The sequence below is a fragment of the Perca fluviatilis genome, chromosome 5 (assembly GCF_010015445.1).
Source record: "Perca fluviatilis chromosome 5, GENO_Pfluv_1.0, whole genome shotgun sequence".
NCBI lineage: Eukaryota > Metazoa > Chordata > Actinopteri > Perciformes > Percidae > Perca > Perca fluviatilis.
In genome coordinates this window covers 18,909,790-18,937,003 of record NC_053116.1, presented here as the reverse complement: position 1 = coordinate 18,937,003, position 27,214 = coordinate 18,909,790, and the positions used below count along the sequence as shown (strand labels likewise).

Here is a 27,214-nt window from a genome sequence, read left to right as displayed (position 1 = left end):
TGCACACCAATCATCTTGACTGACTTGAATAGGAAGCCGAGAAGTTCAGGACCAGAGAGTCCAGGGCACAGTACAACACGTGACTAGCTAGCCTAAAATCAAATCTGAAACAACGGATGGACAATGGGATTACACGAATGGACACTGACTATTCTCAACCCCATGGGCTGAGTATTCTGTTGTGGCAGTATTGATGCTTACATTAGAGGAACTGCTATTACAGTTATCTGTATGACCATCACAGGGTTTACTTCAAGCCACACGATAACAGCTCTCTGCTCCATAGCTACAGTTTACTAGACAGACAACCCGTGGAGGTAAGTGCAGTATTAACTCCTATGGAGGATGGACACACATTCCTAGGAGGACATTAACACAGAAGAGCTTCATATTAACATGAGACTATAACCAGAGGCAATGGGTGTTGCTGAAAGAGTAAGGATTCTTGCTTTTCTCTATTGTTTAATGTTTCCGCTTAAGCATGACCCAATCAAGGTTACCTAGGCACAACTTATAAGCGTAATGAAACATTACTGATTACCATCTAATCGAATCAAAGGCTCCTCCTATAAGTTTTTCCGTTCGCTTTTGTTCTCAACGCCACAGAGCACAGAATTCAGTTTCTCCCATAGAGCATATACATCAGAATGATCCCAGTTCAGAGCTCAACACGATTAGTGCACACACTTAATTGAGATTAATATTAATCAACTGACAGAAATCAACAGTATTGATAACCATGGAAGTATTTTCCAACAAAATCCCAAACTTTTTCCAGTTTCTCAAACGTGAGTTTTTTTTTTTTGCTTTCGTTTGTCATAGGCTATAAGATATTAAAATGAATATCTTTGTTTTGGAAAGTTACAGGGAAAGTGATACATTGAAGAACATATCTAAGGAATAGTGGTATGTATAGAATTTAATTACACAACGATTGATAAAATGAGAAAATATAACAATAATGAGTAATGAAATAGTATTAAATCAAAGGATGGTTAAACGGGCAACAGTCCAAAACCAAAAGTTATTCAGTCTACTATCAAAGAAGAATAAACTAGATGGGGATATGTTAAATGAAGTAGGCTAAAGACGCAATTGAGATTCTCCAATTAGGAGGCTGGATGTAGAATGGATAGTGTAGGGGACTTAAAATAATGGGATTAACGTGTGGCTTATCGCAATACACGTTAGTTGCAATAAATGATGGATGACAGTTAATCAGGCAACCTTCGGTATTGGACATGGGTGCACTGTTGGGGCAGTCATTATCAGTCTGATAAAGTCTTAGCCTACTTAACTTTAAATTATCGTGGGCCTAATAGGAAGGATCAGTCTGTAGTAGGGGATAAAGCCTTTAGTATTAGTGTGGTGTTAATATGTATATATATAATAATAATAATAATAATAAGAGTGCACATTGGTGGGTTCATACCGAGTGTGGTTAATACGTGTATTAACCACACTCTATGGTATGAACCCACCAATGTCTTAACCATGTAATGTTGACGTTAGCCTAAGTTTTCCAAAGAGCTTAATTTGTATTCTTGGTGCTACCGTGCAATAAAAATACTCCATTTAGTCTGCAGCACAGTTGACAAAAACACACCACATTTGCAGATTCAGAGGGCACATATCCAGTCAGTCTGCAGAGTTTCTGCTGTTAAAATATGCATCCATAAACCATGAAACAGCTAAATAACGTTAACACGTGTGGAGCGTCCCACGCAGTTTCATGAACCCACCAAGTCCGCAGCGGCCCAGCGGGATCGCCTTAAGCTGGATCGGGGAGGGTTTTTGGAAGCCTGCGGAGGACAGTCCGTCCAGCACGGCCTGGGAGAGCAGCAGGGAGCTGAAGTCGATTCCCTCCGACAGAATCACATCATCTGTCCGCTTTCGTGTTTCTATATTGTGAGCAGCTTTCCTCACGAAGGCAGCCATGTTGACTGGACTTGTTCACCGCCAGTGATCTAAACTCAGCTGCTTTAATGCGCGCTGCAGCTGCAGTCTTTACTGCCCTCTCGTGACTGGGAGGATAATTGAACTGTCCGTTTGTTTGTTTTTTCACATGTGAATAAAATTGCAGAGAAAGACTGAAATTGGCTCTCTTCTTTCTGCTGGACCAAAAAAAGCATAGTTAAAGAGAGGATAAGTGAGGACAAGTTGTGGTCTAGAGGTGCACATTGTTTGGCTTAATAACTTTATTAACAATCAATTAGAACAACTGTTTTGTTGCCAGGTTGGTAAAAATCCCTGTGGGTGATGTTTATCCTTCACAGTCTATCTGGTAAGTTGTCTGGTCAGTTATTGAATTGTTAATACATGGATTTTGGTGCATATTTTTCCCCAGAAAAGGTTAATTAAAGGGGGTGATCCAAATTCTAAAAGAGGTAAAAATATAAAATGTGTCCATGTGAAGACATTTCTTGCCACCTAGTAACCCACATTTCCTAATAAATTCCTATTAATGACTTATGATGATCTATGAATTATGTATTAACTAATGACAGGGTTGTTAGTTACAACTCCCAAACCCTTTATTCAGAAAACCCAAAACTCTAATTTCAAATAGTTTGTTGAGGCAAAGAAGTGAATATTTTTTCTAACAATAACATACAAAGAAAAGGAAATAAAGAAAAGAAAAAAGTGCATCTGTTTAAAAGGAAAGAAATGTAAATGAGCTATTCATTTGCAATTTTAATAGATATTAGAGACAGTAGGTGGAGCCCAGGTCAGAAATGCTGAGCCTGAACTAATGCTCAAATATCTACCCTGCTATAGTGTAGATTTCTAAAGCTGACTTTGATTGATTGATTGGTTGATTTATTAATTGATGATTGATTGATCGATTGATTGAATACCAAACAATTACCTATTTACAGTTACCCTATTCCGTTTGTTTGGCTGACATAATTAGCTAATCCAAAAGAAGTGCCATACTGCACAGAATTAATGTTAAGCCACTGCTTACTGAGTAATTCATTGTATACAAAAATGTGTCCCAGCAGGCATGCATTTATAACTCTGATCATAAACACGCGTTGTGCTCCTGAATCACTGCTTCCTTACTCAGAAACAGCTGCAAATCCAGCAATCACGGAAAGTGCCGTCTTATAAGTTATTAGACTGAATTATTGTCTTCACAATCCGGATCTACAGATTTAGTTTTCAAGAATTAAATCCCATGGTGTAGGGCCTCCCTCCTCATATTGGGCTTATTAAAAGGGTCCCATCTCCCTCTTTTCTCTTGAGATGCACAAGAGCCGCAAACATGCAGCATCTGTAGAGTAAGACTTCATTGGTTGATGATATTGTTGGATAACTAAATTTACTTTTTTGTTATATTGATTTTCTTGTGTTTTAAATAGTGTGTAACTGTTATATTTTACCTGTGGATATTTTGAACTTGAGATGGATTTGTTTTGAGTTAGGTTTGTAGAAGGGCTGCTGACACGTCTTCATTTTCATACCTGGAGGAAGTCAGAGCACTCATCTAATCTACACTGAGAAAGATGGAGCACCTGCATAATGGAAACTCCTCATCGTCTCACAGCTCAGTCAACACAGAGCTCATGTCTCGGACTGGCTACACAGTACTGGCCATTATCATGGGTGTGTTCTCTGTGGCGGGGATCGCCCTCAATGTCCTGGTGATCGTGGTGACAATAAGACACAGAAAGCTGAGGCAGCCACTCAGCTATGCCCTGGTGAACTTGGCCATATGCGACCTGGGCTGTGCTGTATTTGGAGGTCTGACCACCACAGTAACCAATGCCATAGGATACTTTAGCCTGGGACGTGTGGGCTGTGTGTTAGAGGGCTTTGCTGTTTCCTTTTTTGGTGAGTCAGTTCATAGTCATGCACACAGTATGCACACTTTGTTTTTTTTGTCTAAAAGAGGAGTTTGCACATTAAAGTGTTACTTACAACTTGGTGTGATCTAATTTGCAGAGTGGGGAAGGAATACTCAGAGGATTTAGTCAAAGTAAAAACGTTTTTTGTTTAAGTTTTAGAGTTAAAAGTAACAATGCAGTAAAAAATTAGTAAAACCATTAGTAAAGTAATCAAAATACTAGTTAAGTAAAATAAGATAAGTATTATCAACAGAATGTACTTAAATCTAAATATCAGAAGTAAAAGTACTTGTTCTGCTGGAAAACAAAAAAGTATTATATATTACATTATTAAATTGTTAGTGATGCATCAATGCACAGGTAGCATTTTGTAGCTGGTTGAGGTAGAGCTAGTTTATACACCTACATAGTTTAGTCCAGTGTTTCCCAACCTATAAGGGTTGGGCCTCCTACAATAGGGCCCGAGATAAATTTGGGGATGTTGGGAGATGATTAATGGAGTTGGAAAGAAGAAAAAAGTTCTATTACACAAATTTGTATTATTATTTTTTTTTCACCTTTGTCTAATTTCTGCTTTTTGTGTGTGTGTGTGTGTGTGTGTGTGTGTGTGTGTGTGTGTGTGTGTGTGTGTGTGTGTGTGTGTGTGTGTGTGTGTGTGTGTGTGTGTGTGTGTGTGTGTGTGAACTAACTAATAATTTTGCCTTTTTGGACTAAATGATGTCACCTAAGATGTTTAGAATAAAGGAAATCACTCTTTGGTGGAACTGCTAACAACTCATAGACATTTGAAATGTGACAAGGAGCCACAACTAATGCTTTAATGTAAGGTGTTACAAGCCCAAAATGTATGGAACCAGTACATTTTTAACAGTGTTTCGTATTTTGGAAGCTTATCATGTATGTTTCATAGAAAAATCTTAATGAGAAAAGTAATGAGTAATTATAGCTGTCAGATAAATGAAGCAGAGTAAAAAGTACAATATTTCTCAAATATACTCAAAATTGTATTTAGTGTACCTATTGCATAGTGCTGAAGTAAATTTGAATTCCTACAACTGATATAACCACTGAGTAATTGTTGCAAAGCGAAGTAGCAGTATATTTTTTTTCCCAAAAAAGAACATTTTAGTCTTTACATATACCATATACCTTTATTTTTTAGGTATAGCGGGTCTGTGCACAGTAGGAATCATTTCTGTTGAGCGCTACATAGTGGTGTGCTATCCCATGGGTGCTGTCCTGTTCCAGACCAGGTACAGTAATGACCATCAATATTTCACTTGGCAGCATCACCCAGAATACAAAACTTTGACTGCTCCAACAGCATGTGACACGCCATCTCTGTTGTCCTCAGACACGCTGTTGCTGGAGTGCTGCTGTCCTGGCTGTGGTCGTTTGTGTGGAACACTCCACCTCTGTTTGGTTGGGGAAGTTTTGAGCTGGAGGGCGTTAAGACCTCCTGCGCTCCTAACTGGTACAGCCGGGATGTCGGGAACATGTCCTACATCATCATATACTTTTCACTTTGCTTTGCCGTGCCCTTCTCCATTATCATTGTGTGTTACTCACGACTCTTGTGGACCCTCCACAAGGTAAGCAATGTAAAAGTTGGGCATGTGAAATTCGACAGTTTGCACTAAGATCACAATAAAGTCTTTTTGCTTGTATTTTGGTGTCCTATAGGTGACTAAACTGCAGATTTCTGACGCTGGCAACACAAATCGTGTGGAGGGGCAGGTGGCACGTATGATAGTGGTGATGGTGTTGGCTTTCCTAGTGACCTGGCTGCCATATGCTGCCATGGCACTTGCTGTCATAATGGACTCAAGTTTATATATTGACCCCATCATCGCTACCATACCTGTCTACCTTGCTAAAAGCAGCACTGTCTACAACCCCATCATATACATTTTCATGAACAGACAGGTAATCCTCCATCATGCACCTTTATATTCACACACACAAAGAAAAGGAATGTATGTGTATATCATAATCATAGACTATTATTGACCATGTGCTGTATGTGTGTTTTCAGTTTCGAGGATACACTATTTCCACTGTCCTGTGTGGATGGAACCCGTGGGCCTCAGATTCAGAAATTACTGAAGGCGAAAACACGATGGCTTCTTTCATCAAGAGCCAAAGAGTCTCAACTAAAGAATCTTTGAAAGAATAAAAGTGAACATGAATCCGTATGGTGTCACTCCTGTGGTAGCACTGTCAGAACTACTTTCAAACATTAGTCATCCCCCTCTACATTGGACTGCAAGTAAACTAATTTTATAACTTGAAGAAAGTATCTAATACAAATATATGTAGTCAACACCAGCGTAACAAACTGTTTTCCTATGGTTTATGTTCATAAAGTCATCTGAACACCAGCAGTAATTAGTATAAGTAGTTTCTGGAGGGCTCCAGCAGGGGGAGCGTAGAACTTGTGAGCTACATGAAGTGACAACTCAGTCCCTTATAGACCATCATGACATACTACTGTAGATTGCTGTCTTGATGTAGGCTACATTTTCTTGGGTTGTATTTCAGTACTGTAGATATTTAGCAGTAAAACTGTACACATTGTGACATTTGTAGTGGCATTTGTGTTAGTAGTAGTAGTATGTGGTTATTGATAATCCAGTCATAATTAGCGTTGCAGAGGGGCAGAAATTTTTCCGGTAAATAAAACAAAAAAAAAGCTGGGGAATTATGGAAACATTCCAATTTGGAAACTTTCATGGGAATTAATGGAAATTTACTAGAATTAACTGGAAATGTTGGGTAACCTGTGGCCATTAAAATGCACCAGCTACCTTCCCGACAGACTGCCTGTAAAAGTCTGAAACTCCATCTTATACAAACATAAATATAAACATTTTGTTTTGTAATAAGCAGACAGACATATACAGTGAATACAAATGTTGAGGTATTCGTCAGTAGAACTTTGATAGTCTTTCATTGAACAACAAAAAAAAGAATGTTGAATAAAATAAACATATTCCCTATGCCCCCTCCACGTCTTCAATCTGTCTTCAATCAGCTTCAATCTGCTGTAGAATGTTGGATTCTAGAAATGATCTGTGCAGTGGGTGTGGCATCAATACCCCACACACACACACACACAAAGAAAAAAAAACTCCCATATTTTAAAAACTAAATGTTGGCAAGTATGTAGTAGCCTATGCGGATTACTGCGTGTGTGCATGTCATTGACAAATATAGGGAGGACATTCAACTGAAGTTGCATTAAATCAGGTTGTTTTAACCAAGATTATGCTGCAAGATGGGGTTTTTTCAACTACATTTAAGTTCTCTGTTATAGACTAACAGTATTATAAGCAATATTAAAAATATCCAGTTTATTCCCATATATTCCCGTTAATTTCCATGGAAAGTTTCCAACTTTGAAAATTCCCGGAATTTTGCAAATAAGCATGAACTGAGGAAAGTTTGTGTCCATGCATCTTTCACTCAAATACTCAATTTTCAGTGTGGGCGTACAGATGCACATTTTTAGTCTGTGTATGGATATCATTTAAAACACAGTGCCAGTAAAGACTAAAAGACCTTTCCTTAGGTCTTTTAGTCAGTAGCTGGATTACTTGGGTTAAGAGGTTTACATATAGGTATAGTGTACGCTATAAGAAAACACATACAAACTCATTTGGTATGCTTTCCTGTCAAGTCAGCATTTGTTCTTCTGACTTGATACACATGTATACCAAAATTGATAAGCAAAATAAGAAAACATTTAAAGCAAGCTGCCAAAGCAAATGTAAATGTTGTTGATGTTGTAATTCTATCACACTTTCAAAGGATTTATGACAACCACAAAATGAAATTACATGATTTTTATTTTTTTTGTTAGGTGCTTCTTAAGGTCTTTGCTCAATCATGGTATACACACCCCTCGCACACAAACAGACCTTTGTCACCTTTATGGCTTTCATTGATATAAATCCAAAATAATCAGTGTGTTATACTCCTTTGCAACATGATACTTCACTCAAGCCTTTTGGATCCAGCATTTTAAAGAGCAAGAAAAAAAAGCCTGTCATCACTATAGTCAAGTCTCACAGTTTGATCATTCACAGTCATTATTCTCGCTCCAAAGAAACACAAATGCAATCATACTCATCCTATTACCTTGGCTTTTTATTGATTACAGAAATATTGCTATGACTTTCATTAAGGAAAAGCAACAAAAAAAGCCAGAGTGTGAATAGCTGTATTAAACCTGTACACATCATATATATATATATATATATATATATATATATATATATATATATATATATATATATATATATATATATATATATATACACACACACAGACACACACACAGACACACACACACACACACACACACACACACACACACACACACACAGAGTGAGGGATCATCTATGTACATGCTACATACTGTCACACTCTGGGTAAATAAGTAGTCCTTCTGACAGGACAAGACGTGGGATCACTTCACCCTTTGTGAATCCATTTTAGAAAAAGATGCAGAAGTGACCCAAGGTTGGTGCCTGAGGAAAATGAAACTCCAATCTACACTCATCTCGTAAGATACAGTACATGTTGACTGATTGGTGTGTGAAACAGTTGTGCGCTTGAACACCTGGTGCTTGGAGGATTGACCTTGGTCCTGTTGTTTCTGGCAGCTTGTGACAATATCAGCAGGAAACAACAGCTGTGTGTCTGAGTACTTCCAAGTCTTGCTAAATACTCAGAGATGTTAGCGCCCCGTTATACAGGCTAACGTAACAGTTATATACTGTACTATACACATTGAAGTTGAGTCAGATTTCTCAAACACACCTTCTGGTCCCAATGCTGGCAGCACATGCCATTGTTGCTGAATACTGTGTTGTCATTGTCTTCATCTTATTTAAGAGTACAGTCTCCAGACTCATTGAGTAGCCATTACAGGTAATGGGGTGTTTGGTGTAAAAAAAAAAAAATGGAGGTATTCCTTTTCCAGCAGCAGCCATTTCACATACCAACTGAGTGTTTTTAATACACAAACATGCTTGAAGTAGATGACAAGTAAAGACATGGGTAAAATAGTCACAGAACAGCTATATTATGGTCAAATTAACAGAGTACGAATGACACAGAAGACTGACAGGTTGATGCTGAGAAATGACTCTTCTCCTTCACGTACAGTTTTAATTAGCTTTGCAAAAGGGTTTCAAGTCATGTAAGACATACTCTGCTCTACTGGGGAGACGAGACCAGTTGTACCTCAAAGCATCCACGAAAACAACACTAGCAATAAGTCCTGAGCTCAAGGAATGTGCAACACGTCCCCAGCCAGTCACCACACTGTTCCCCTGGGAACACAGGAAAGACTGAGAACAGCATCCTAAAAGTATCATTGCTTCTGACAGGTAAAAAGTATGGTCATATATACAGATTTAAGAAAAAAAAAAAGAAATGAGTAAAAAGAAATGCAAGTAAAGTTGAGCGGGAGAGGTTTGGGGTTGTTCAATTGTCTATGATCTAAAGAGGTAAAATCAGGTGCAAAGAGAACGTTTCAACATCAACACCTGTACATCACACAACAAATCAAGACAACTTCTGAGTCAATGCAAAAAAGGAAAGGTGGTGTCTAAGAGTAAGCAGGCGAGAATTTGTACATTTTCCTAAACTCTGTGTCCATACAGGTTGTCCTTCTTGGGTACTGAGACAGCAGCGTCTTGCAGCATAGTGTTCTTTACAGCGTGTGAGCATGTGACAAATGCAAATATTGCTACTACTGGTTTGAGAGTGTTTTTTTTTTTTTAGTGTAGCATAGTGTCCAATTCCATCGGTGAATCCATACATCTGTCCTATATGGTTAGGGAGTTGTTGTTTCTGTTTTTTGGTTTGTTATTTTGATTCTTCTTCATTCTAATATCTAGCATGTACTTTACATCCTACTCTGCTTGAGTGACTGATGAGGTAACGTAATGACAGCCAACATGATCTCTACTGGACAATAAGGTGCTAAAGTTTATCTCTGTAAACGCCATTGATCTACACACTTAACTTTCAAGTGAATCATGTGTGTGTGTGTGTGTGTGTGTATTTAAGAGAGATAGAGACATAGAATGAGAGAAAAAGAGAGAGAGAGATTGAGTCTGTGTGTTGTTTTAAAGATCATGTAATAAAGGGCCAAGAGGTTAGGCGAGGTTGGGTGCAATATTCAGTGTTTGGATTCAGGCTGAGGCGTGTTATGAAAAAGCAGAGTTCTATAGCTCAGTCTCTTTATGTACAGCAACAGTCTGAAAAAAAAAAAAAGAGAAAGTGACCGGTTTCCTCTCTTTCTTTGCCTTTGAACCACGTCCACTTCTCACTCCTCCTTCCTCACAGCTCACTGATGCAGCAAGTTCTGTTCAAAAACCGAGTCAGCCCTCCTCCCAAACGCTGCCCTCTTCTGGACAGCAGCGGTAGTAGCAGCAAGGAGAATCTTGTACTCTCCCACTTTTCTTCCAGCATCTGTGCACTTCTCTCATTTTTTTTATTTTTTTTCTGTCTTTAGGATTGGGCTAAGTCTTATTTATTATTTTTGTCAAGTAGAAATTCTTCTTCTCTAAATTCTGTGTGGTTTTGTTTCCATGTTGCTGTACGTATGTGTGTTTTCTTCTTCAATGTGTGTGTGTGTGTGTGTGTGTGTGTGTGTGTGTGTGTGTGTGTGTGTGTGTGTGTGTGTGTGTGTGTGTGTGTATGTTTATGTGGCAGGATGTGTGTCTCTCCTTCAGTGTGTGTGTGGCAGGGTCAGTGAATGTATGTCTGACAGGACAGCTCCACGTGTCACTGTCCTCCTCACCTCAGCGCCCCCGCCAGCACTAAAACAACACACTCTGCCTCCTGCTCTTCCCCTGGGCTGAGAGAGAGAGAGAGAGAGAGAGAGCGAGAGAGAGAGAGAGAGAGAGAGAGAGAGCGAGAGGGAGAGATGTGAAAAAAAGGATTGGTTTGGATTCATTTAGACACACTAACACACAAACAAAAATGTCACTCCATGCCAGCAACACAAAATATATACTATATGGCCAAAAGCAGCAAATGATCACATTTGAGAACCTGGAAGAATATGTTACTGTTTGAAGTTTTTAAAAATTACATAAATGATTAACAGATTACTGAAATAGTTCAATATATCTTCTGTCGATCCACTAAACATTGCACACACGTTTTTTTTTAAAGATTATTTTTTGGGGGCTTTTCCCTTTAATATACAGTGACAGTGGAAAGACTGGAAAGGGGGAGAGAGATGGGGGACGACACGCAGCAAAGGGCAGCAGGTCAGATTTGAACCCGTGCCGCTACAGGACTCAGCCAACATGGGGCGAATGCTCTTACTGGGTGAGCTAAAGGCCACCCCGAATGTGCATTAATTAATAAGCTGCAATGTCGGCCTCCACTCTTTTGGGAAGGCTGTCCAGATTTTGGAACCTGGTTCCAGGTATTTGCTCCCATTTGTCACGAGAGCTTAGTGAGGACTGCACTGGTGCTGGGCGATAAGGTCTGTCTCACAGCAGGCGATCCAATTCACCCAAACAGTGTTTGATGGGGTTGAGGTCATGGCCCATATTTGTCAAACTGCTAATAGTGAAATTTTGGACTTGGATTTTGGTGAATGCTAAAAGTAAAAATCCTTCACTTTTACACATACATTTCTTTTGATTTAAAAAAGACTCTATAGGTCTCTAAAGTTGGGTAAAAGTAGATCATAGCCTGACGACAGCAGTACAGAAAAGAGAGCACACACCTTCTAAGACGTGTTTTGAAATGACTGTACAACATTTATATAAATTACTTTTATTTATTGTTATTTTTTTTTGTTATGGATGCAAACAGCAGGATCAAAACTGACAATGATCTTGCATCTTCCTTGTCAGCACTTATCAATGTGATAACTAATTTCCCTAATAACTAATATTTTATCTTATCTCTATTTAGTTGTTTTTCTTTTTGTTCCCATTTCAGACAATTCTCTATTATTTCATCTCATTTCATATATTAACCTATTATGAACAGATTGTTGTTTACGTTAATTGCTACTGGGATTAAATCAACATTACACAAATATGTATTTTTGCCTTTTGGGGAATAAGTCACGGACACACTTCCTCTCTGAGCATACATGAGATCAATCATGTGATCATTTGCGAGCTAAAGTTTAAAAGTTACTCTAAGCTGAAAAGATGGGTGAGTCACTTGATTAATGAGTCTTATTCTTTACTTTCAGCAAAGAAATGTTCTACTCCTAAATTAAGCATTAGGGCATAATTAAGTGTAATTTTTAGAGGTTTGATAAATAAGGGGCCCAGGGCTTTGTGCAGGCCAGTTACAGTAAGTACTTTCCAAAACAGTGTTTATAGATCTGGGTTTGTGCACAAGACTTTTCATGTTCAAAATGGAAAGGGCGTTCCACAAATTGTTGCATGCTAATGTCTGATAGCACCAGACGCAAAGTACACAAAAGTATGTGGAGAGATACTTTTGGCCATTTAGTGTAGCGGTGGTTATCAGTGCCAAGACTTAAACAATTGGATCATATAGTTCTATAACCTGTAATACTGTGTGTAATCTCATCTTGTTGAAGCTGATTCATACTTACCAGTAACTGTAACACACTGCAGTAAAAAAGCAATCTACTTTGTATATCCATGCTGATAGAAAAATGCATTTATAACACACAACCAACCAAACGCACACAACACCAAACCCTCACTTACAGACTCAACAAAAAGGCTACATCTCTCGCTGCAGAAACCTAAACAGGACTGCAAATGAAAAAAATGAAATGACTCGATCCGTGTTCTTTGATCACATTATTATTATTTTTTTTATGAATATGACCCTTTCCTCCCTAACATAAACACTGGGAGTGGCTCACTCTGAGAAAAAGAGGATTAGGTAAGTGAAAGCTGAGATGATGCAGGTGGGTTCAGGGCTTGATATTTGAGGGAAGGCTGGCAGAAGCAAGAATGGGAAGAGAAATTAACAAAATAAAGAGACAAAGAAAAAAAGAAAGACTAAAAGGAAGTGAGTTTAAACAGGTAACAACTAATGTTTTGTTTTGGTTCAGGGAATGCACGAGGGAAGTGAAATGTACCAGCATTTATTCCAGTTCAGCAACCGCGAGAGCCATACATTAAGTGGGACAAAGTGCAAATGGACAGAAGAAAAGAGACCAGGTGACAACTAAGGGGGATGGAACAGAAGACAGACAGAATGAAAGAGACCGTATTTACCAGAACGGTATGGGCCACTCAGCCAGTGGAAGTGGAGGACAGATTGTGACTCTGAGCCCTGGGATTGGCTGCTTCTCTCTGGAAGTACTGCGAGGGTGCAGAGCCTAGCTTATGAGCCATCGCTTTTAGGGTTTTGGGAGAAGGGGGGAAGGATGGGAATATTGAGGTGTTACGGAGGAGTTGGAGTAGGGCACACAAGGGATACAGAAAGGATTAAGGAGAAGATGAACATTGCGAAAGAAGAGAGCATGGGTACCAAGAAAGAGAAGGGACAGTTTATCAGAACATAGCAGACAAGCAGCGGAAGCAGAAAGAGAAAAACAGACTGAGACCATGACAGAGACAGAAACACTGAAGTAAATCTAAGCAAATGTCAAAATGGCACATCAGGTATGCACAGGTAATGTATAAGGATTCAGACAAGGGTAAAACTCAAAGTAATGTAGCTAACTCAATAGTTGGGTGTGTTACTTATTTTGGTGAGCATCTTAAAATATCCAATTGTTGAATTTACATGTCAATGTTTACATTGTGATGCACAACATTTCATGGACATGGACTTAAGTGTATTGCAATAGCTGTTGTAAATATCGGGAGTAGGGGATCTGTATGTAGTGGAGGCACGAACCTGGCGATAGACTGGGAAACTGTGTGTGACATGTGTGACCGCAGTGACATGAGAGACGACATAAAGCAAACAGAGAGAAAAAGAGAGCAAAGAGGAAGAGGACATGGAGACAAACCTATTCTTTATCATATTGCCACAATGCATTCCTCATTTTCCCCTCTATTTTTCTATCTTGGAAGACTTACTTGACTCTGGGTGGACTGAGGATCTCTTCCCTGGATCTTTCTGGAGTTGAATGCCTTTTACAGAGAAGATGGATGCAGCTGAAAACAACAGAGATGGTTGGTGAGACAGTGTTTGTACAGTACAGTTTAATGTGTCAGATTGTGTGTACTCACTGTCAGCCAGTGTTTGAACCTGCTCCCCAAAACATTTGAAATACGAGTGTCTGAGAGCATCCTCAGCTGATACCCGCCTCTTAGCCTCAAACTAGGGACACGTAGAGACAAAGAGGGGATATAAAGACAGGATTGTTAGTTTTTAATCCAATGCATTAGGTGAATATCAAAAGTATTCATCGTTATGAGCCTTGTTTGTTACCTGTAGAAGCATTGAGAGCAAGTCGTGACCATCATTGTCTATCCTGTATCACAGAAAGCAAGAGAAAAACGGAGAGGGAGGAAGGGAAAGGAGCAGAGAAGGAGAATTGAGTGTAAGTGTAGTCAAATGCTGACTCTGAGAACCCCCTAGGGTGAAAATCCTCAACTTAAAGGATAGGTTCACAATACTCAGGTGCCCATATGAACATTGCAACATGTTTTGCTTGCTGTAAATATTCCTCCTGCCCTAACTGGCTGTTAAGAGATTCAATCCCAAATCAATTTCAATGTAAGTGATGGGGTACAAAACCCACAGTCCTTGTTCTGTGTAAAAATACATTTCAAAGTTAATATGAGGCTTCAGCAGTCTGACTTAGATGAAGTATTTACCTTCCAAAATCACAGTCTTTTTAGTACAAAAGTTCCTCTTTATGTTACTACCCTTCCACCCTAGTCTGGATCAACAATAGTAGTTTAAAGAAATGCAAACAAACCAGAGCATTTTTTCTCCTATGATAGAATGTATCTGTGGAGGAGCCAGACATTACTTCGCAGCGCTGTGGAGATACGTCTGGCAATGAGAGACTATTTCCACCCTAGCTCAGTAGGGAAAGACACAAAGGGGGGATTTCAAACTAAACCCACAGTAACTATGCAAGATATCCACTCTATTTCATTAAAGTAGTCTGCAGAAGCCTCGTATTAGCTTCAGATAAACTATGGAATGTATTTTTGCACAGAACGAGGGCTGTGGAGATTGTTCCACCTTACTTCTATTGAAAGTGCATTAGGATAGGATCTTTCAATGGACAAGGGGAAAGACAAGCAAGCTAACGTGTTTCAATGTTCATATGGGTGTCTCACTATTGTTTTTAAGACAGACTTTAAAACACAAGCATATACCCACAACTACACACCTGGGTGCGTGGTTGACGAGGGGCTCGGCGTGGTATCGTGGGAAATTGTACGTCTTAAACTCTTCACTGGTGGTGATACCAGGCCAAGTCTCTTCTGTAGGAGTACCTGTTGAAGTTAAAGATAAAGAGAATCAGTCAACATATTGTGTAGTGTGCAGACCCACACACACACACACACACACACACACACACAAAAGAAGGAATGTTATACAAGCAATGTCGTCTCACCGAGGATGCGGAATATGAGGTGAAGCTCATCCTCCACAGTTGATCCAGGGAAGAGAGGTCTGCCAGTGATCATTTCATAAAAGATGCAGCCCACACCCCTGGACAAAGGGACAGAAACAGTGGAATAACAGAAGTTAACAATGACAACAACAACAAAAACCTGTGTTATAAAAAACTGTGTTATAGGACCCAATAGCACACCCAAATCCCTGAATGTCCTCCCAACCCACAGTTCAAATTTTGCACCTTAACTATGAATAACATTTTGTTGAGTTTCAAAACAACAGTGACTACGGCAAAAGAACAATTTTGGGGAAAACTCTGAGAATTGACAGAAGCTCTTAAGGTGAGGACAAATAGTAAGAAAGAGGCATAAAGAAAGAGACAGAAAAACGGGTAGTTTTATGTTTTTCTATAAAACGGTGTATTTGCTATAGATGTGTGTTTGCTTACCACATATCAATGGGTGTAGAGTACTCAGTAGTTCCGAGAAGCACATCTGGTGGGCGGTACCATAATGTCACGACTTCATTGGAGTAGGTCTTTGTAGGAACAGACTTTGCTCGTGCCAAACCTTAATACAAACACAGAAAATTACATTAATTTATTTAAATACTGCTTTGTTTATTTCATTTTTGTGGGTGTTGCAGGTCCCCCCAGAACTCATCATACCAGCATCAAACTTCAGAAGTAAGAACACTTTTTTGTATTTTGACCATATTAAGTACACATCACTAGAGTATACAACACTATGCCATGTTTTGATTATTACCTAACGAGGGCAGTGTTGAGTGGTTAGTCACTTCAACCTGGAGCAGTGTGCTTTAGGGGGCACTAGTGGGGCTTTCAGACTCTTGCTACTGTTTTATAAAATTTTTTTTACAAAATAAATTACAAACTCTCTGTAAATTACCAGATAACTGCATTAGGAAGAATGTAGAAATGAGGGCTCAATCTCCAACTTAAGTTCCAAGATAAATGGTTAGCATGTAAACATGATTTTATTATCTGTGTAAGCAGGTGAATTTGTTCTTGTGTCAACTCATTTTCAGTTTAGACCAGTATGAAGCATGCGTTACAGTAATCACTGTTTTGATTGAACATTTTGCAATTATAGCTATCATTGAAGGAAAATAAGATGACAAGTCAAATGAATACAGGAAGTGTCAAAACGACAGTATAAGACTGATGTGCTTCTAGTTGGATATGTGGTGATATACCAAAGTCTGCCAGTTTGAGCTCTCCTTTTTCATTGATGAGCAGGTTCTGGGGTTTAAGGTCTCTGTGGAGGACCTTTCTTCTGTGGCAGTACGCCAGACCTCTTAACAGCTGGAATAGGAATATCTGGAGAGGAGATGACATAAGTATGGCTTATTGTTACATATTTGTCATTAAAATGTGCCATTATTTCAACACAGTGATCAAATAATCTTTTTTTTAGAATTATCATTGAGAAGCCAAGCTGCTTGCCATTTCTTTGCTACTAAATCAAGACAAAATGGAAGCTATAACCAGAGATAATTCTAAATTGCAATTGTTGATCAACTACATCACTACAGGATTATCCTCAGTACTGAAAATAAGTATTAATAGGCATTACCTTGACATTGTGAACACTCATGATGCTTCCGCAGTCATCCATGTACTGCTTCAGATCTTTTTCCTGATGGGAGAGAAAGAAAGAAAGAAATAAAGAAAAAAGAAAGATGCAGTGCAGATATTTTGATTAGTTTAATATGCTCTCTAAAGACACACACACACACATGCACAGTACAGACTCACCAGGTACTCAAACACGAGTGTCAGGCACTTGTCAGTGTGGATAATGTCATGGAGAGTGACAATATTTGCGTGCTTCAAGTCTTTCAGTAGAGACACTAGAAGAGAAAGACATATCAGAGACTGTCAGTCAAACACAGACAACATGTGAGACAGCTCATAGTACTCATACAGCTCAGGGAGCTACCAGGCAATACTACTGTATGTCCCAATAACACTGTCAAAACCTTACAAGCTTCTTGACAATATGGTCCCGTGTTGGCCTGTAAGTTGTTTACTTCCAAATCACATGAGTTAAACAGCAGTTCAGTACCTTCCCGGATAGCTGTGCAGGGCGCACCCTCCTCATGCTCCAGTCGGATCTCCTTCAGAGCTACCAAGTTGTCTGTTAACTTGCTTCGCCCCTTAAACACTGTAGCATAGGTCCCCTGCAGATGGAAAGCATGTGAATGCAGTGTGAAATAGAGCAAACAAGTATTTGAGGAGTTTGTATCTGCTTAATGTCCCTTTCACTGATTTTCTATATTGATCTCACCTCCCCTAATTTGTCCAGTTTGATGTAGGTCTCAAGTTTCCCAAAGCCGATTTCAGACTAGAGAAGACAGAAAGAAGACAGTTGAGGAAGTTATGAACACTATCAATGTGCATTATCACTAAGTCAGTTTGCATTTATTGTGACTACAGCCTGATAGTAGGTCAGGCTAGGCCAGTCACCATGTTTAAGCTAACTATCTCTAGAATCAAGTCCGGTGTTAGTTTACATTTCAGTCCCATTGCTGTTGACATTTGGCCTACAACTGCAGGAGTCTGAGGCCTTGTTATTCTGTGTGTGTGTGTGTGTGTGTGTGTGTGTGTGTCACTATGCTAAAACATTAGCTTGGTTTCTCCAACAGTTACAGTATGCTCCTCAGATCTCTGCAGGGTAAATCGAGACAGCTAGCTAGACTCTGTCCAATCTGAGTTTTCTGTTGCACCACTAAAACAACTTTTGAACGTCATGTTCCATCAAAACAAGATCCTTCCCGAGGCTATTTCGCAGCGGCACTGTGGCTCTGGCCGGTGTTTAGCGCTGCCCATGACGGATTGTGATTGGTTTAAAGAAATGCCAATAAGCCAAAGCATGTTTTTCTCCCATCCCAGAATGCTGTGTGGACTAGCCAGACTCTCCTCCAAAGCGCTGTGGAGGAAGGTCTGGCAAAGCGAGACTAATGTTGGCCTAATCTGAACAAAATGGAATTTGTCCCCAAAGTGCCCTCTACTTTCGCCTCTTTAACGCTACAAAGTGATGTAATTTTCTGTTGCACATGAATTATTTGGCCACAGGAAGTCAATATAACAAAGACAATCAAATATGGCTCTTCCTTTCTGGATAACTTAATGGGAATACTTACTTAAAAACATTTCTATAGATATCCAGCAGGCATACTTTAAATCTCTGGGTGTATGATAAATTCTGAATTAATCCTGAACTTAGTTGATAAAGGTCTAGCTGCATAATGTATATGGCCCCTTGGTGTCGGGGTCATGAATTATAAATAGATGTAGCTATGTCAAGCTGTGATACCCACATGTGAGTGTTCATCCCTTACCCTGTCACTTCCCCTCACTAATTTGTATATCTACGTCAGGGTCGTTGCAGCCATGTTTTATCTGTATTTATCTCTGCTCTGAACCTACCCATCTCTCTCAATCTTGCTCTGGCCCATCCCATCATGATGCTAATATGAATGCCAGGCCAATGCTTGTCTACGCGCATGTATGTGCCTATGAGGGGAGGGTCTCCAGTGACCAAGTTAGCTGATGAAGCATGTGATCTCTTTAAAGGCATGCCTAAAAGCCCACATCAAAACGAGCTCGCACACACAAGATGACACACTTACACACTGAAATAAGTGTGTGCGCATGGGTATGCACAAATTTAAATTTGCATAATTAATTGACAAGCATTATCTCCTTTATGTTTTAGAATCAATATCTAGTTTTGTATCTGGTCATTTACAATTTTTTTTATTTAAAAATAATAATAATAATAATAATAATAATCTTATGAAAAAACATCTATGCAAACAAACTGCTGAGATGTGTGTGCATGTACATATGTGCAGGGGCATGCACTGTACGTATATGACTGTGTTTGTAGGCAAGAGAATATTTGTGATGAGACATGCAGCCTATGCTCAAATGTAAACACACTCAGCCCGGCGCGCGCGCACACACACACACACACACACACACACACACACACACACACACACACACACACACACACACACACACACACAGTTCCCATCGCTGTGTTTGTGACAAGAGCTGTCAGGAGCTGTCAGGAGCTGTGCTGCTCTTTTGGCAGGGGAGTCAGTCTCATAAGCAAAACACACACACACAGGCATTCAAAAACACACAGAACACACACGTTATAGTCACCTCCCCCCACATCAACCCCACTCCAGACAATAAATCTGTGGCCTCTCTCCTTGTTGAAGCGTCTTTACCTGCAGCCCACACTGCTTAGAGCATCCAACTGCACTCTCCGTCTATGTACCTTACAATCCTCCCTCCGTGTGTGTGTGTGTGTGTGTGTGTGTGTGTGTGTGTGTGTGTGTGTGTGTGTGTGTGTGTGCGTGCGCGTGTGTGCATGAGTGTGTGTGTGTGCCTGCGTATGTTTTCGATGGCAACGGGTTCATTTCATTCCCAACGCTCCAGTGAGCTTACTCAGCAGAACTAGGTCAGACCAAGTTTTTGTGACAAAATGAAACCAACATAAAATGAAACAAAACATGTGTTCTGTCTCAGCGTATACAGGAGCCGAGAAGACATACAGATAGACGGACTGACAGCTGAAGAGATGTCTGCAGCTGTGCTCTAATGTGTATTGAGAAGAAAGTCCATTACCTCAACAACATTTCATTTTTTAATAGGGTTTCTCCTTGTGCTGCCTGTAAGAAGGCTTGATGGGGAGAGAGAGGATGGATTGAGAGTATTAAGTGGGAGAGATAAAATGACAGCCCTCTGGTAAAAAAGAAGTGGCATGCAAGGGGAGGTGCAAATAGCCCTTTCATTAGCATGATGTAGCCAATCCTCAGTACTTCAATCAATCAAGCAATAAACATGTTGCACTGTCACTTTTTACATAAACGTAAACCTGCCGATAGCAACAGACAAGGTTTGAATCAAAGAAGTGGGCCGACATATACATATACATATATAACATATATAGACACATATACATATATATATATATATATATCACTAAACAGTAGCATAATATATAGTATGATATAAAATAGAGATGGCCCGATACTATTTTTTGGCCCGATACCGATTCCGATACCTGAACTTGCATATCGGCCGATACCGAGTACCGATCCGATACCAGTGTGTCATATATTTTATTATGTTTTAACAATTTTATACTACTATCCCTGTATGGATGTGATATTATTTCTATCTTTGTTGTCTGTCTGGCTCAGGTTAAACTCTTTGTGAAACATGAACAAATACAAACAATGAATGCCACAGAACTTTCTTTTATTATCCAGTTTGACAGTTAGAACGGAAAAAACATAAATAAACTACTTTAATGTAGATTTTCTTTAGGGCTTTATTATGTGACATCGGATCGGTGCATAAACTCCCGTACTTCCCGATACCGATACCAGCATTTTAGGCAGTATCGGAGCCGATACCGATACCAGTCTCTAATATAAAATTGCATAGTACAACCAAGAGTAGACAGGGCACTTAAAATGCTGTCTTGCCTAATTGGACATTAGTCATATCATCACTCATTAACAAATATTCTGTCATTGCAGGGTTGAATGGGTTAGAAAAAAAGTGAGCGTTGCATAGCATGGTTAAGTGTTCTAGTTTGGTATAAAATAATATCTCTTTCCTCAGCACCATGGAACACTGAATCTCATTGGACCCCTTTGAATAATTGATCATCAATGAGCAGCAGCAATAAGAGAAAACTGATACCAACCAACTTCACTTACATTACATTGGAAGCGATTCAAAGATCAAAATACACGGTTTCAATCTGTAATGGGACACCTGATGCATGGTCTATGTTACGGTAACAAATGACAAGACACTGATAGCCCAAACGCCATTACATCAGTGTGCTTACAAACATAATGTCACTTTTAAGCTTTCACTTATTCATTTTCGTTCTTTTGTAAAACAGTTATATATACAGTATATACATTCACATTTGGGCAGACTTAGGGGTTAAGACATTCCGTTTCTGTGCCAACCTTTTCCAAACTGTTCTGTGTTGTGACCCATCAAACCTCTTGTTAGTCCCAGCTACAGGTTTTAAACTGACTTAAGGGGCAGCGTTAAACTCTATGAAGAATGCATTAAAGTGGTGACCTAAATAACTACAAAGCTCCAACTTACGTCATGTCAAAAGTAGGCCTGAAACATACAGTGCAAATAATGTACTGCACAGGAATAAAACTATTTCTGCAAGGGTAGCTTTCTACATACACTCAGCAAGGTGACCAAGTTTCCTTTCCTGCTATTCAACCGAAATCTATGTACAGACTGGTTTTAAATTTAATCTCAGATGCCATTTATATTTTCTTGCACTACCATCTCTACAAATATTTGTTGATCCTTCTTATCAACATCTTCCCACACTTTAAATCATGTCTTGTCTTTTATTCTCTTAAAATCCTCATCATCCCTCCTTACTTCCTCTCTGGCTCACTTCAAGGTGTCCCGGTGTGTAATCCTTGTCAGGAGAGGAGCTGCAGCAGATGAGTCTGACACTGCTGCTGAATTATTGATTGATCTATTACATCACATGCATACAACAACCCTAAAGATACACAGCCCACACACACACACACACACACACACACAAGTGGAGGGACCCAAGCATGTTAGAAAATGTCCGCCACTCATTAACATTGTAAAGTATCTCCAAAGTCTATCCCCTTCTTCTCATCCACCCTTACACCATAAACCTCCCTTCTTCCCTGCAAACCTCTCTTCAAAGATTCTTTCCTTTCATCTCTGTGAGACTCCTGCAAAAAAGCAGCTTCATCAAATCGCTTCAAGTAGAGAGCCGGAGGTAGGGCACCAGCCCTGTTAAATAATTACAGCAAAAATGGTTGATGGATGGCAAATCCTTTACGCTTTCCCATAGTAGGCTTTTGGTAATCGTGTTAAACGTTAAAAGTTAAAACGTATCAGTACAATAGACTGAGAAAAAAAGCAGCGCATGTGAGAAAATAAGTGAAACAGAGAGGAGTGCACTTTTGCTTTATTTAAGAGTGCACTGTAACATAAAAAACGAACAAAAGACTAATGTGAAATAAAGTGTGACCAAAATAAAACCAAGTGAAAGAGCAGGAGTTCTTCAGCAGCAAAACAAAGGGGTATAAAGGGACATGCTGCATATTCATGAATGTCTGCCTATTTCTACGCATCATCCCCCTCTCTATCCATCCAGTAGCAAACCCCTCCCCTCTCTCCCACCCCCAGATTCATACCCATAATGCTCTTGGCCTGGATACATAATACAAAATTAATCCATAATTCATCCCCCTACTGAGCCATTGTAAGCTCTTTAGCATAACGTGTTTAAAATGAGTCTATGTTTACGTGTTTGCTGTGTGTGAGAGTGTCAGAAGGAATAATGTCCTTAGTCAACCATTTCAGTTGTCCACAATAGCATTGAAAGTTCATATTACTTTTGTTTCGAAACAAAGCAGCAGCAAAAGAGCAGCACTCACCCAGCTGTACTTACAAAAGTACCCATGCAGTTTTGACCAATAAATCACCAAAGCAGTTGAGTTGGGGGCCCTGGGGCCCAACCCCCAGCTCTGGAGCCTGATGGCAGGGTCTCTGGGCCTGTTCAGGGGTATTGGAAGGGAGCTGGGGGTGCCCACCTCCCTTCCAATGCCCCTGACCTCAACTCAAAGAACCTTGCTTCGGGTTCCATATATATACACAGACACATTGAACACTGACCAATGAAGCGCGCCGTAGCCTGCGGCTCATGGGCTTGTCAAAGGGCGGGCTGTTCATGGCAAACTTCTCCAAATAGCCCTCTGGTAGCCTGATATCAGCTGGGAGAGACAAACGTTTGTTTATGTCCTAAAACAGAGAGAAAGAAAGGGGGTATTCAAGGGGAAGAAAAGAGGTTAAAACATAAATCATACATAAATAAGAGCTTAAAATAAATCAATGATTTATTTTCTTAAAGTGAAACCCTAACCCAACACATTCAAAACAACTGTCCATTTACAATTTTATACCACTGAGGCCTGAATATAAGTTGATGTATTACTTGTGTTATTTGGCATCTTTTAAATGTTCTGTAACATGCACATGAATGAAGCAAAAATAGTCTTTTTGTGTTCATCACTTATATTCACCTGACATTATGGGACACCATATTTCTTGGCGGACTGTGCCTAAATTGATCACGGTGCTCTGGCATCAAACGTCTCTCTCAATCCTTGGTTGCTCTGCCTACTTTTGTGCCGCTTAAAAAAACATTTTTCTCCATCTGTCACCTGGCAATGAGTTTGTCAAGTGTGACTGCAGCGCAAACATACACATCTGCCGAGGTTTCTTCCTAAAAGGGAGTTTTTCCTCGCCACTGTTGCAACAGCCACTGCTAATGCTTGCTCTTGAGGGAATTACTGTAATTTTTGGGTTTTTGGAATTTATAGAGTGTGGTCTAGACCTACTCTATCTGTAAAGTGTCTCGAGGTAACTCTGTTATGATTTGATACTATAAATAAAATTGAATTGAATTGAATTGGTCTACAGGTGCCATCTGCTGTTGTGAACGACTGATGAATGATTATGTAATTGAAATGTATGTCTTGTAAGACTGAATGAAAGGCCAGTACAAGGCCACTATGTGATGGGACTAGTTCCAGACACGTTCCTGGAAAGTTTCAGGCTACATTTTAGAATACATTGTAGGCAGAGTGAGAAGGTTAGCACTATTCCCAAGCTCACAAACTCATCTGGAAACATCTGGAACAGTTTTAATTACTACTCTTCTTCTAGTGTAGTTGACTTCTATTTGAGTGTGCGTACTGTTCTGCAAGCTTTGCTGAAGATGACCCCATTTTAAAATTTGTATTTTGAGGATTATAATTGGGTCATCATTAAGTTATTTTTGTTGTTGATGGATTTTGCCACGTAGCACAATTCACGCAGAGTGAATACCTCTGATCTACCTACTACACTAATCAGCTGGAATAACTTTTCCCTTCCCAGCCCTTGCTTCAATACAACATACATTTTTGTGATGCTACTTTTTCTGCTCCTATGTGTTATCCATGTATGACATGCTCACTGGCAAGGTGCCAATCACACGTTGTTTCCATGGCAGCAGTGGCTGGCTGGCCTAGTCCCAACAGCCCCACGGTATGTGTCCTCGATGTAAGTGTATGAAATGATATGTGTGTTTACATCGGAGCGTTAGTGGGAGGGAAAGAAGTGTAAGTATGCCTGAAGATGAAAGGCAGAGGGATTTTATGCCTGTAATTGTTTTATCGAAGCTCATTGGCTAACATAACAACATGCAGTATTACATACAAGCAGTCACTCTAAGGACAGTGACACTTACTGCAAAGATTAAACATACACCTTGAAAACATACATTCACACAAACTGAAAACGTTAAGCAATGCTCTGGAGACTGCATAGCGTATTGTGAAAAAAAGGGAAAAACATGTACTAGCATGACCTGCAGACTTTGACCTGAGTAATTTGCACGATTGTAAGCTCCACTGAATGTCTGAATCATAAAAGAGTAAAATAAACAGAAGACAAGTACTGAAACACCATTCACGATGAGAACACATGAAAACTGCAAAATATTCCCAGAAAAATACAACTAATTCACTTCATATGTCAAGCAAATCATAAAGCCAGTGACTTCTGATGACAAAAACAAAACAGATTTTCACACGTGAACTATCTATACTCCTTTTCAAAAGGGTAACAATGGACAAAATGACACCCAAGCCCTGTTATTCACTGGTTGAATAAAGACCCACACACAAAACATTTACACACAAACACACGTGTCCCCATACTCACAATGCAGAATAGCTCTAGTAGCTCCCTCATTGTCCTCCTTAAACGTGTCTTTCTATACACTCACACACAAACGTTTTCCACAATGTATGTCTCTGACCTGCCACATGACTGCGCGCTGACAGAGAGAGAGAGGCTGGCACTGTGGTAGAGTGCCATCCACATGCTCAGAGGAGGAGGAGGAGGAAAAAAAGAGGAGGAGGGGGAAAGTATGAGCGGAGAAGAGAAGAGAGGAATGGACAGATTCCTGAGGGAAGAAAGGCAGATTGGGGGAAGGGGTGAACGGAGGGTGATGGCTGAGAGGAAACATTGTTTTTTGGTTCTCTCGTCATTTTGTCCTCCATCTCTCCTTCTCCCTCTTATCACCTCCTGTGCCCTTTTCCACTGGATCTCCCCTTTCTTTGTCATACCAATAATTATTCCTACTTCCATCATTACCCTCTCCTTCTAGCATTATCCTCTCCTCCCCCCCCCTCCACTCTTTCTCTCTGTGATAAAAATGGTCTAAATTAGTCCCTTCCACTGTTCACAGCAATCACGGGCAGCAGCCTATGTGTCCAGAGGCATTTCCTGTAATCCTGCTGCACTCATCACTCTGCAACTCCTTCACACAGACAGACACACACATACGCACACACACTCTGGCTGAGACATGAGCACATACTCAGGGATGTGGCAAAACAAAGCAACAAATAGCAACATTACCTGTCCACAAATAGTACAGGTGCACTCACGTAGACAGGTGACTTACTGTATGTAAAAGCTGGTCACAATAAACCCAGGTCTGTGTCCCAAATTGTTCACTATTGACTATATACACAGTAGATCACCACATTATATACCCGAATTATTGAATTACAATAATTGAATATTGAATTGAATTGAAATGAATAAACAACAGAAAAGGTTAGGCAATAGATTACATAGATGAATGAGATGAGCTAACTACCATCATACATTGCACAGGGGGAAAATACAGTAAGTACATTTAGATAGCTGCCAGATAAAAAGAAATGACCTGAGTAGTGTCCGAATTAGCTTTTTTGCCATCTGATATAGCCCTACTAATACTGGATTTTTGAGGCCAATACTGATATTGATATTTGGGAGTTTGCAGTTTAAAAAAAATTTATCATGTCATAAACAAACAATCTTGATACAGATGCTTTAGAATTGTTTTTTAAAACTTTTTTTTTGTGACTAATATACATATTAAACAGGACATTTTACATTGCAAATTATAATGCAATGATGACACTTTCTAAATGACCTCAAACCATAGTTTAGCGTTACTGTTCTGCAATTTATTGTGACTTATCGGCCGACATATAAACCGATATCTGCATAAGCTAATATTGGCTGATAAATGGGCGTCTAGCTCAACCATCTAACACACACATAGTCCTCTGCATAAAATTCCCTAAATAGTGTGTAGCAAATGCTGCATAGTGAAGGAGTGAATGTTTGCGGACAGAGCCAAGGTGTTATCTGTGAGATGTGTCTCTGACTTCCAATACCTCATTAGAGATGCGTCGATGGTGGTTGTTCCTCATACGGACCCTGACTGGACTCTGGACCTCATCAGAGGACGTCCCAGATGCCTGGTCGCTCTCCCCATCTGAACCCATCTTCACATTCTCATGAACAATACCTACAACACACAGAGACACAAACAGACTGTTATTGTCAGGAATTACGCTGTACTTTTTCATTCAACTCAGGTCTTTTGGACTGCTTTTTTGTTTTGTTGTTTTGCACAAAGCCTCTTTTGCTCTCCTCTCCTCATCACTCTCTCCATATACCCATCAGAGAACACAACCCTTTTGTCTTTCTTTAGATTTCATTTAGCCGTCTGAGAAAACCATAGTAGGGTCCCAATCCCGAGTTGATAGATTGTACCACCAGGTATGCAGGGGTCTTAGCCGAGTGTGTATTAAATGCCGTTGGTAAG

At 39.8% G+C, this 27,214-nt stretch overlaps 3 protein-coding genes across 10 annotated transcripts in view; 1 reads left to right on the top strand and 2 right to left on the bottom strand.

The window, feature by feature from the left end:
- ddx20 (DEAD (Asp-Glu-Ala-Asp) box polypeptide 20) overlaps nt 1-1,983 on the bottom strand; it is an 8,319-nt gene extending 6,336 nt beyond the window's left edge. Inside the window, exon 1 of the mRNA XM_039800431.1 lies at nt 1,705-1,983. Within this exon, the coding sequence (XP_039656365.1) occupies nt 1,705-1,938 (234 nt within the window). The 5' untranslated portion in view covers nt 1,939-1,983. The remainder of the gene's footprint in view (nt 1-1,704) is intronic.
- A 1,526-nt stretch (nt 1,984-3,509) lies between these two features.
- On the top strand, nt 3,510-6,029 carry parapinopsina (parapinopsin a). The gene is made up of 5 exons (XM_039800430.1): nt 3,510-3,837; nt 5,014-5,104; nt 5,206-5,443; nt 5,535-5,777; nt 5,887-6,029. The coding sequence occupies exons 1-5, from the start codon at nt 3,510-3,512 to the stop codon at nt 6,025-6,027; spliced, it is 1,041 nt and encodes a 346-aa protein (XP_039656364.1). The 3' UTR covers nt 6,028-6,029.
- Nucleotides 6,030-10,520: 4,491 nt separating this feature from the next.
- Nucleotides 10,521-27,214, bottom strand: part of LOC120558625 (cyclin-dependent kinase 17-like) — a 39,703-nt gene continuing 23,009 nt past the window's right edge. For 6 of the 8 annotated variants that reach the window (XM_039799693.1, XM_039799692.1, XM_039799691.1 and 3 more), the window contains 15 exons: nt 26,781-26,914; nt 23,173-23,298; nt 17,726-17,782; nt 17,504-17,618; nt 17,194-17,288; nt 17,012-17,074; nt 16,632-16,755; nt 15,865-15,985; nt 15,412-15,509; nt 15,184-15,289; nt 14,268-14,310; nt 14,066-14,156; nt 13,913-13,990; nt 13,100-13,221; nt 10,521-10,725 (listed from right to left, as the gene is read on the bottom strand). In XM_039799693.1, the coding sequence (XP_039655627.1) occupies nt 13,118-13,221; nt 13,913-13,990; nt 14,066-14,156; nt 14,268-14,310; nt 15,184-15,289; nt 15,412-15,509; nt 15,865-15,985; nt 16,632-16,755; nt 17,012-17,074; nt 17,194-17,288; nt 17,504-17,618; nt 17,726-17,782; nt 23,173-23,298; nt 26,781-26,914 (1,355 nt within the window). In that variant the 3' untranslated portion in view covers nt 10,521-10,725; nt 13,100-13,117. The remainder of the gene's footprint in view (nt 10,726-13,099; nt 13,222-13,912; nt 13,991-14,065; nt 14,157-14,267; nt 14,311-15,183; nt 15,290-15,411; nt 15,510-15,864; nt 15,986-16,631; nt 16,756-17,011; nt 17,075-17,193; nt 17,289-17,503; nt 17,619-17,725; nt 17,783-23,172; nt 23,299-26,780; nt 26,915-27,214) is intronic. The other 2 variants (XM_039799695.1, XM_039799700.1) reach the window with 1 other exon arrangement.

Bases quoted from the DNA above. Each gene is read 5' to 3' on its own strand.
- parapinopsina (XM_039800430.1), top strand. From the start codon at position 3,510: ATGGAGCACCTGCATAATGGAAACTCCTCATCGTCTCACAGCTCAGTC. The intron at 3,838-5,013 runs GTGAGTCAGTTC...TTTATTTTTTAG, and splicing joins CTTTGCTGTTTCCTTTTTTG to GTATAGCGGGTCTGTGCACA. The intron at 5,444-5,534 runs GTAAGCAATGTA...GGTGTCCTATAG, and splicing joins TCTTGTGGACCCTCCACAAG to GTGACTAAACTGCAGATTTC.